A 9,988-nucleotide genomic window follows, 5' to 3' on the forward strand; every position below is an offset into this window, starting at 1 on the left:
AAAAAAAAAAAAAAAAAAGAAGAAGAAGACTAAGAACCCTTCAAATCTATCGGCGTAACCTGTAGTGCTTTTTTCATGAAATCTGCCTCTGGGGGCCTGGAGAGGTGGCTCAGTGCTTAGAGCACTGGCTGCTCTAGAAGAGGGCCTGGGTTCACTTCCCAGAACCCACAGGTGACTCACAACCATCTAGAACTCCCTCTCCATTCCCACGGGATCCAACACTATCTTCTGGCTTCTGCAGGCACCAGGCACATGCAGACAAAACACTCATACACATAAATAAAAAATTAAAAATAAGCTGGGCAGTAGTGGCACATGCCTTTAATCCCAGAGCTTGGGAGGCAGAAGGAGGTGGATTTCTAAGTTCAAGGCCAGCCTGGTCTACAGAGTGAGTTCCAGGACAGCCAGGGCTACACAGAGAAACCCTGTCTGGAAAAAACAAAATAAAAAATAATAATAAAATAAAACCTAAATCTGCTGCTACCTTCCAAGTGCTAAGATTACAGACATTTGCCACTAAGACCAATTTTTTTTTTGTACCTGTTGTTACTTCATGTGGCCATTGTCCTGTCAGCCCTGTCCCTTCTGCCATCCTTTACCCACAGTGGAGGTGACCCACAGGTCCATTGTACCCAGTCTCATTAGAAGCATCTGAATCGGTCATGCATAGTGGTGGTGCACCTTTAATCCCAGGGAGACAGAGGCAGGCGATCTCCGAGTTTGAGGCCAGCCTGGTCTACAGAATGAATTCTAGGACAGCCGGGCAGAGAGGCAGGATGTTGGTGGAGCAGGGGCTTATGAATTAGCGCAGTTGAGATTTTTACCTTACAGAAAGGGGATGCATTTCATGAAAACACTGAGATCAGCCTACAAGTATTGTGTGTCAGTTCATGCCCAAGAAAAATGGACTCAGCTACACTGTTGACTCCAGAGTCATAGAGGGTATATGTCTGTCTGTCCACTCCCTCACCTGACAAAAGGTGCAAGCAAATAAAGCAGCATCTAGCTGCTGCACAGGCACCGCCCTTTAACAAATCTCCTACCCATGAACTAAGCCCTGGCTAAGAAACCACATACAGGGGCGATCCCAGTTGGGGTTTTAACCTTGGAAGCTCCCGAGCCATTTCCCAGGATTTGGTGCTGATCCTGACAGATGGCTATGTCCTTCCCACTTTCCTGTAACCACTGGCGCTTCCTCCAGCTGTGTTCTCCATACCTGCTCAGGTAGCCGTCAGACCTAAAACATCCAACTGAGGGCCTAGGTGTGTTGCTATATTGTTCCAGATCTTTCTTCTGCCCCTGCTCGACCTTGGGAGTAAGATCAGAACCTGTGCCCCTAAACCTGAGGGATGACAGAACTGAGCACAGTGGTGCCCTGGTGTCAAGCAGCTTGGTACCTGTGTGTCTCTGAGCAGTATGCACTGTTCCAGCTTGAAGTTAGGAAAGGACACATTCCAGGAAGCAGTCATTCCAGGCTATGTCCTTGACCCCCTCAGTTCTGGACTCCTTGAAAGCACCATCTTACCAGCCAAACATCAGCCCACCCCAACATCACCCCACCCCGGCTTCTCCCTGCAGGAACGCCCGGGGATCTTCTCAGCTGGCCTGGACTTGCTAGAGATGTATGGCCGGAAGCCAGCCCACCTCGCTGAGTTCTGGAAGGCCGTGCAGGAGCTGTGGCTCAGGCTCTACTTGTCCAACTTGACCTTAATTTCTGCCATCAATGTGAGTGCCCCTCCCCCATATACACACACACCCACAGTTCCCAGGGGCCTACCCAGGAGCAGGGGATACTCACTTTGATCTTCCTGGGCCAGACAGACATAGCAGAGAAAAGGCCACTGGGTGGGGACCAAAGCCTGGATAGCTGACATGAGCCTAAGCAGATCTACACATAGGAAGTGAAATTCTCTCTGACCTTGGGAAGGTTGAGCAGTAGAGAAAGGGTTGGGGCTCAACTTCAAAAAGTAGACTTCTTGCCAGGTGGGGGTGATGCACACCTTGAGTTCCAGCACTCGGACAGCAGAGGTAGCCTGGTCTACAAAGCGAGTTCCAGGACAGACAGTCAAAGATACACGGAGAAACCCAGTCTTGAAAACAAACCCAAAAAATAAAAAATAGGATAAAATAACAACAGCCAAGAAAAGAAGAAAAACCCTAGAGTTCTCTAAGTGGGTATGGCTCTAAGGATCAGAGCCATGGGAGCTGAAGGGAAGGATTGAAGAGAGAAAGTTAGGTCTTAGAGAAGGGAAGGGCCTGGAGAAGACACTGATGACTCATCTCAGTATGGGGCATCAGGGTCACACAAGGAGGACACTGCCATTTTGGGGTTCCCAGGCATCCTGGTCATACAGCTCTGCAGCCTTAGAGGTCTGTCTTAGCATCAGGTAAAAGCTACAAAAGGAGAAGCAACTTGCTGTTCTAAAAGTAAATTTTTGGCCCCCCAAACGCTAAAGAGTCTTATGCCAAAGCCTTTGAGCCTCTTAAGACCCCAGCTCTGATCCCTGAAGTGCCAGTCACAGTTTACATACCTGGCCCAGATGGCAGTGCCATGCCAAGAGCTCTTCCTCACCCTCTGCCCTGCCTCAGGAATATTACTGGAAAGTGGAAGACCTCCTAACCGACTCTCTTCTCTCTGCAGGGAGCCTCTCCCGCTGGAGGCTGCCTCATAGCTCTCACCTGTGACTACAGGATTATGGCTGACAACCCCAAGTATACTATAGGATTGAATGAGAGCCTGCTGGGCATTGTTGCCCCCTTCTGGTAATACAAGGGGCTGCACCCACCCTTTATATTTGCATCCTGGTGGGACATCCCCTCATAGCTCAGAGGTAAAGGATGTCTTCACTGCAGGTTAAAAGACAACTATGTGAACACCATCGGGCACCGAGCAGCAGAGCATGCCCTTCAGCTAGGGATGCTCTTCCCACCAGCAGAAGCCCTCAAGGTGGGTTTGGTGGACGAGGTGGTACCTGAGGATCAGGTCCACAGCAAGGCTCGCTCAGTGATGGCCAAGTGGTTGGCTATTCCAGGTAAGGAGCAAGCAGTGTGCAGCTTTGGGGCAGATGGTTAAGGGAAGCCCTTTCTCATTCTGGTGACCCACCCTGGTGAAACCAAAAGTCCTCCTCCCGAGTTGGGATCTGGGACAGCCGTGTTCTTGCTCTCTTTCTGTGATGCTGTGGCGCAGGGTGAGCTTTACAGGTCAGGAGACTGCTGTTGACTGAGGCTCTTACAGAAGAGAGAAGCCATCAGAACACAGCTGACCACACAGCTGCCTCCAGTGACACTGCAAGGACACCAAGATGTTTTGGTGTTTTGAGTTTTTTGAGACAGGGTCTTACTGTGTAGCTAAGGTTTTCCTGAGACAACCTACTTACCCCGTGTCTTCAGATTTGGAACCTCTCCAGTGTTGGAATACAGGCTCATGCCACCAGTTTATTTTTTGGTTTTTCGAAACAGGGTTTCTCTGTGTAGCCCTGGCTGTCCTGGAACTCACTTTGTACACCAGGCTGGCCTCAAACTCAGAAATCCACTGCCTCTGCCTCCCAAGTGCTGGGATTAAAGGTGTGCACCACCACCGCCTGGCTGACACTGAACTTTTAATGTCATAGATGTCCCAAATTACAAAGTGTGCAGGTGGGCCTCCTTGGAACCCTCTCCTCTTGGGGAACCAGATGCTAGTCCCTCCATGCTCTAGCACACATTTACTGATTTGGAAAATGTGGTCAACAGAATTCAACAAAAGGACATAGCAGTTATTTGTGGGGCTGGAGATGGAACTCGGGGCCCCATGCATGTGCTCTACCAATGACTTGTATGCCAAGCCCTAAAAAAATGACATAAGTACTCACTTCGGCAGCACATATACAAAAACTGGAATGATACAGAGAAGATTAGCATGGCCCCTGCACAAGGAGGACATACAAATTCATGAAGCATTCCATATTTAAAAACAAAACAAAACAACAACAACAAAAATGACATAAAACAAAGCAAATTTTAAGAGCCAGGCAGGCATAGTGGCAGTGCCTGTAATCCTAACACTCAGGGGACTAAGAGAGAAGTGCTACACATCTAAGACCACCCTGAGCCACAGAGAGACTGTCTCATCAATAGCAATAAAAATGCACTTGCAGTATTCTGTCTGCTGCTACCCTTTATTTCTGTTGGCTTGTTTAGACAGGATATTGATATGTGTTTCAGGCTGACCCTGGACTCCCTAGCCCACCTCAGCTGCCCAAATGCTTTCTCTCTGACTTTCTGAACTCTCTAGGACAGTCCATATTTCAGTACTTGAAGAAGTGCAGAGGAGCTGGGAGTGACCCCACACACTCTTCATAAGTAACCCCATTTTTTTCAGACCATTCTCGGCAGCTGACAAAAAACATGATGCGCAAGGCCACAGCAGACAACCTGATCAAGCAGCGCGAGGCTGACATACAGAATTTTGCCAGTTTCATCTCCAGAGAATCCATCCAGAAGTCCCTGAGCATATACTTGGAAAAGCTCAAGCAAAAGAAGGGCTAACCTACAGCTGTCACACAGGTGTTTAGTTCCATGTGCCTTCTAGGGACCCACTGATCCCAAAGATTATAAACAAGGTATTTTTCAACTTAAAAACTCTCTTAGCTCTGTGTTCCTAACCTTAAAATGTCCTGTTCCAGGAATAGAGAGGTGGCTCAGTGGTTAAGAGCACTAGCTGCTGTTGTAGAAGACACAGGTTCAAATCCCAGCACCCACATGGTGGCTCATAACCCTGCAGTTCCAGGGGATCCAATGCCCCCTCTGGCTCCAAGGGCACTTCATATGTAGCATGTGGTGCATATACATGCAAAACACCCATATACACTGTGTGTGGGGGGTGTCTATTATAACAGTCCCGTTAGCTAGGTGGGTGTATGTCTGTCAGTACAGTACTTAGCATGCTATCATAACAGCTTGAAACAAAGCAAGGCATGGTGGATGCACTCAATCCCAGTGCTGGGGAGACAGAAACAGGCAGATTCCTGGGGCTCTGGCCAGCCAGCTACTGAGTGCCAGTGAGACACCTTGTCTCAGAGACGCTGTTCCTCTAAGCCTGGGGCCCATGGCTGCACCTGCAAGCACCTTCCTGCCCCAGCCCAGTGCTGCACATTCAGTGCTAAAGTCCTGAATCTTATATTACATCTTGCAAAATCTAGATAGGTTTGCACTAAATCCTTGATTCAGTTCCCAGAAATGCCAAAACAAACGACAAAACTTCTCTAATCCATTGCAAGGTTTCTTCCCCATGTAATTCATGCCTTTTCTCCAATCTCCCTAAAAAGGTTTTATTGACCTTGGGCCTCCATAGTAGCACACACACACACACACACACACAGATGACAAATTTTAACAACCAGAAGCCTTATGACAGCCTTGTGTCTACAGAGCTATTTTCTGCTCCTAAAGTGATGGCCCATCTGAGCATAAAATCTCTGTCCTCCCAAGGCCTTGCCCAGCCCAAGATGCTAAGGAAGATACTCCATAAGGCACCTCTGAATGGCTCAACCCGAGCAGAGTGCAGGCTGGGCAGGACTTAGTGCCAAGCAGTTGCCTTTGCTGTAGGTTCCTTTTCAGAAGGTGCCAGAAGAGCTCACTCATGGGGTAGGTGTAGCCTCTGTTGCCTCCGGCAGTGCTGCATGAGAGTGCAGACTCTGCCTCAGCACAAAGCCTTAGGATCCCTGGGGACAGGATGATCAGGGCCTGCTCTCAAATCCAGCAGGGTCCAGAAAGACATTTCCACCTGAGCTGCCACTGGGTGATGATAGTTCATGCAATCTTTCAAAGTTTGCACAAAGCAAATAAGGACAGGGAGCTGGCATGGTGTGGAGGAGCCAGTGTTCTCCAGGCTGGGAAGTGAACAAGCTAAGCCATCCACTTCCCTGAGAACAAGGAAAATGGACCTACTGGGCATGAAGAGAGGTTTCAGAAAGCACAGAGGTCCCGTCTGACCTGTGGGTAGTCCTGGCAGAGAGCGGCTTGTTTATTAAGCATGCAGCTATGTGCTCAGCACTGTTCAGGTGCCTTTCCTGGGTTCTCCTCACAGCAGCCCCATGAGGTAGGTGATGTTAGTTCACCTTGCAGATGAGGAGATGGGAGCTCTAAGGAATCCTGTACTGTGTTCCTAGCCACTGTCCACACCAGCTGGTACTACCCTGTATCTATCTTCAGTGGGTGGGCAGCCTGCCCCCCTGAATGATTCACTGTGGTGCCATTCCTTGTCTGCAGGTGGAATATCCTGAGGCCTTGGCTGTCAGTGAGGCTTGATAGTCACTTCCACAGGAAAGTGGTCACTGATGGCAAGAGCCTGGAAGGAGAGAGGGAGAGTCTCAGCGGGGCAGCGGGGCAGCAGGGCAGCGGGGCAGCGTGTTCTCCGTTCCCCCCAACACACACCACCACCACCAAGGAGGCAGTGAAGGCCTGGTAGCCACCCTTGGGCCTCATACTGCCTCCATGTGGCAGAGAACAGAAATGTGCCAACAGTCCCTTCCTGGGGGCTTGGCACTCTAAGGATCCTTGGCTATAACTGCTTTTGCTAGAGCAAGCACCAGTGTAAACTCCAGCAAGTGAGCAGTTCTGTGAGCCCTCTCCTGAGGGGCTGGCTAGTGTGTCTGCTGGAGCCCTGCCCACACTCACCTGGGTCTGATCTAGGTCAAACTCCTCCTGAAAGTTGTGAACTGAGGCTGAATGGGGCTTCAGGCTCCTGCGCAGATGGGCGCCACTCACTACAATCCGGTCATAGGCACAGTCTGAGTTGCCCACTGTGGTGTCCGCACTGTCTGGGATGAGCCACTTAAACACCTCACTGCTGCGGAGGCGGATTGATGGCCAGTCATGCGCCTTCACATACTTGCAATCAGCATTAAAGTCACCCAGAAACAGCATGTCCTGTGGGCAAGCACAGCAGGTACATCTTAGCGGTGTTCAGTGGTCCAGATCTCTGAGAACACTTGTGGTGGTCTGGGACTCGAGTTGGGGGACAAGGGGAGGGGTTGCCTACATCGGTGTTCCACTTGTCGATCACATCAAGGTACACATCGTAGAGCGCGTCAATCTCTGCCACTGCCTGGTGTGGCGCTGCATGGAGGGGGACCAGCACTAGCTCCTTGGCGGCTGTGGAAGATGGGGATGTGAGGGTCAAGGAGAGCCTGGAAGAGGAAGGTCTGTCTGGGAGAGGGGCAGTATCAACTCACCACAGCTAGGAACTAAGAACTTGACCACAAAAGGCTCCCGACTAAAAGTGTCCTCTGGGTCTGGATACTGGTACGTGTTCACCACTGACACTGCATCTTTCCTGGGAGCAGCAGAGAACAGGTGTTTGTGGAGCTGACCACCTCTACCCCCCCGTGTCCCCTCCCTGCAGCCCGCCTCTCACCTATAGACAAACAGATACATCTCCTTGTAGTGGTCACGTCCAAGTGGCTTGCTGCTCACAAAGCTGTACTCGTGCTTGGACACTCTGTGGAGAGATACGCCAGTCCCTGGGTCAAGGCACCGAACCAAGCTTATAATCTTGGCTGGGGTTGTGGTGCCCAGCCCTGCCACACCTGTTAATTTGCTCCATGAGCAAGGACACTGCACTTAGGTCTGAGTCTCGCACCTCTTGCACCAGGGCGATGTCATAGCCAGCCAGGATCTGGAGGAAGAACCCACGGATGCACCGTCCCAATAGCCTAATTGCCCAGAGCCTAGCTCCTGGTCCCCATCTATTCCCACTTCCCAAGCCCTCCCTCTTCCACTCACCCTCCACTGTCCCCAGCCCATCCTCACCCCACTGGGCCTCACCTGTGCTATGACACTGCCACAGGCTGGATCTGACACCTTGTTGTCTCCAAAGCTCTGAACATTGAAGGCTCCAATGCGCAGCGCTGTGGCCCCCATGATCCCCAGTGCCCAAACTGCTGTCAGAGGGGCCCAGGGCCAACCCATGGCAAAACAGAAAACCTGGAGACAGGAATGTCCCAGAGTAACACCAACCCATACCAGGTCATAGCATGTCTGTAACCAACTAAATCTGGCACCCAGATTTGGCCTGCATCCCACACACTCCCATATTTCTCCAGTGTGTACGGGGGCAGTGATGTTCCAAGATTGGAAAGATTCTATTCCCATGCAGCCTCCGACCCAGCCAAACACCTTGGACTTACCTGGCCTGTGAATAAAATGGTGTCAAACACTCAAAGGTCCCGAAGTCAGTATGATTCAGTCCAGACTGTGGTCCTAAGGTGGCTCAGGATGAACTCAGTCTTAGACCTGCAATAGCTCTGACTTCAAAGCACTCAGGTATTTGAGGCCCTGGACCAGGAAGGGGCTGGGCTACGATGGGAACCACCTCTTCCATGGAGTGGATTCCAGAACTGGCTCCCATTCCAGAGACCCAAGAGGGCAAGGGATGGAGCATGTGCTAAGCCATTTCCATTAACTGAGAATCAGGGCAAAAGCCCCTAGCCACCTCAACACTATAATGAAAGGGACAGCCATGCCCACGGCCAACTTCTCATTCTTCCTTGAGCTGTATTCCCTCAGGGAAACAGGCTGAGAAATCAAGAAAGACTAGCCCTAGCCTGCTCTGTCATCTCCTGCTGCTTCTCCAACACCGGCCCATCACAGAGGAAAGCATCAGCCACTCAGGCTGACCCAAGGTCTCTAGACCAACCCCATAACCCCTGGCAGTCCCAGATTTGGAGGCTGAGAAGGAACACCTCACACCCTAGCAGGTCTGTGAAAACTGGAGTCACAGATCCAGCTAGGTAGGGTAGGAGGCTGTCTTGTCAACATGCCAGAGACACCCACGCGCCTTGAGGTGCCACCAGGGCTGGAAGCCAAGTGTGTGGCTAGAGGTGGCCCGAGCAGGCAAATGTGTCCAGAGGGTACCTATGAAAGCAGTCGTGCCAGCCCCAGAGGCTGCCTCTACCCCAACACAACAAACTGGAGGTTTTTTATGTTTTATTGTAAAGCAGAAAACAAACGAACAAAAAACTCCAAAACTGCATGTTTACTCTTCACTCTCTCTCTCCTTTGGCTGTCTGAACTTGGATGTCTGCTGACCAGGCAGGTACTGGCAGATACTCAAGGTCCTTGTTCTTCCAGAGCAGAGACCCTCCAACTATACGATGACTGTCTGCACCTCAATTTGGCCCTCTGGTGAAGCAATGACTAGCTCTCCTCCATGCTCAAGGATCTCTATGTCCTCTGATGACACCATTGTCACAGTGGCCTGTTCAGTACTGTTTGAACCTGCCCGGGCGGTGAGCACAGTACCCTCACTGATTGCTGAAGCCAGCGTCATGGCCACCTGCTCAGTAAGACTCTCAGGAGTGGCAATGGTGATCGTGTCCGCAGCAGCTGCCTCTGAGCCCAGGGCTGCCTCCTGGTCCATGGTGACATTCTGCACGATGATCTGGTGCCCAGCACCAGCCTGGTGCACGATCTGCTGTACCACCTTCATGATGTGACTGTCCACCTGCAGAGACCGTGGTTCAGCCCGAGGGGCTGCTCAGCAGCCTGATGATCCTCCCATCCCTCATCCAGACCCTCACCTCTGTCTGGGTGCCCTCAATGATCTCGGTGGCTTCACTGGTCTCTGTGTCATCTGCAGTAGCCTGGACAGTTGACTGGAGGTCATCATGGGCTATCCCGAATCCAAACCTGCCCCACCAGCTTTATACCTACCTCAATAATATACTCTTGGGTATCAGCTACCACTGATGAGAACTCCACCAGCACGGTGTGGGGGTCTTCTGCAAGCACAGTGGCAGCCGCAGAGGGGCTCTCCTCAGACACCAGCAACTCCTCCACTTCCAGCAGGCAGCCCCCTGCCAACAGGGATGTCCAACTCAGTCTGAGCCAGTTGACCCAACCCTCACCCCCTCACCCTCTCCTGCCACATGTGGCCCAAACCTTTAGTGCGCAGGTGCCGGTTGAGTGTACCATGCTCTGCAAAGCCACGGCCACACTTGTAGCACTT

The 9,988-nt window shown here is 51.3% G+C and overlaps 3 protein-coding genes and 1 non-coding gene across 5 annotated transcripts in view; 2 read left to right on the forward strand and 2 right to left on the reverse strand.

The window, feature by feature from the left end:
- Eci1 (enoyl-CoA delta isomerase 1) overlaps positions 1-4,583 on the forward strand; it is a 12,050-nt gene extending 7,467 nt beyond the window's left edge. The window contains exons 4-7 of the mRNA XM_031353765.1: positions 1,579-1,725; positions 2,642-2,763; positions 2,854-3,032; positions 4,361-4,583. Of these exons, the coding sequence (XP_031209625.1) occupies positions 1,579-1,725; positions 2,642-2,763; positions 2,854-3,032; positions 4,361-4,527 (615 nt within the window). The 3' untranslated portion in view covers positions 4,528-4,583. The remainder of the gene's footprint in view (positions 1-1,578; positions 1,726-2,641; positions 2,764-2,853; positions 3,033-4,360) is intronic.
- Positions 3,844-3,950, forward strand: LOC116079336. Its single transcript, XR_004113908.1, has one exon. It is a non-coding gene; the product is annotated as a U6 spliceosomal RNA (small nuclear RNA).
- Positions 4,584-5,251: 668 nt separating the features above from the next.
- On the reverse strand, positions 5,252-8,838 carry Dnase1l2 (deoxyribonuclease 1 like 2). 2 transcript variants are annotated; one of them, XM_031353766.1, is made up of 8 exons: positions 8,169-8,838; positions 7,807-7,965; positions 7,569-7,657; positions 7,397-7,480; positions 7,215-7,315; positions 7,022-7,134; positions 6,658-6,909; positions 5,252-6,328 (listed from the first exon to the last, which is right to left on the reverse strand). In XM_031353766.1, exons 2-8 carry the CDS (start codon positions 7,948-7,950, stop codon positions 6,275-6,277), a joined length of 837 nt encoding a protein of 278 aa, XP_031209626.1. In that variant the 5' UTR covers positions 7,951-7,965; positions 8,169-8,838; the 3' UTR covers positions 5,252-6,274. The 2 variants fall into 2 exon arrangements, with proteins under 2 accessions (XP_031209626.1, XP_031209627.1); XM_031353767.1 differs by having other exon boundaries at positions 7,807-8,838.
- A 116-nt stretch (positions 8,839-8,954) lies between these two features.
- Positions 8,955-9,988, reverse strand: part of E4f1 (E4F transcription factor 1) — an 11,346-nt gene continuing 10,312 nt past the window's right edge. Inside the window, exons 11-14 of the mRNA XM_031352029.1 lie at positions 9,922-9,985; positions 9,694-9,836; positions 9,561-9,623; positions 8,955-9,484 (exon numbers count right to left, since the gene is read on the reverse strand). Coding sequence (XP_031207889.1) covers positions 9,128-9,484; positions 9,561-9,623; positions 9,694-9,836; positions 9,922-9,985 — 627 coding nt within the window. The 3' untranslated portion in view covers positions 8,955-9,127. The remainder of the gene's footprint in view (positions 9,485-9,560; positions 9,624-9,693; positions 9,837-9,921; positions 9,986-9,988) is intronic.

Source organism: Mastomys coucha, unplaced genomic scaffold, assembly GCF_008632895.1.
Source record: "Mastomys coucha isolate ucsf_1 unplaced genomic scaffold, UCSF_Mcou_1 pScaffold5, whole genome shotgun sequence".
Taxonomy (NCBI): domain Eukaryota; kingdom Metazoa; phylum Chordata; class Mammalia; order Rodentia; family Muridae; genus Mastomys; species Mastomys coucha.

Bases quoted from the DNA above. Each gene is read 5' to 3' on its own strand.
- Dnase1l2 (XM_031353767.1), bottom strand. From the start codon at position 8,133: ATGGGAATAGAATCTTTCCAATCTTGGAACATCACTGCCCCCGTACAC. The intron at 7,481-7,568 runs GTGTGGCAGGGC...ATCTCTCCACAG, and splicing joins CTCATGGAGCAAATTAACAG to AGTGTCCAAGCACGAGTACA. The intron at 6,910-7,021 runs GTAGGCAACCCC...GCTTGCCCACAG, and splicing joins TCGACAAGTGGAACACCGAT to GACATGCTGTTTCTGGGTGA.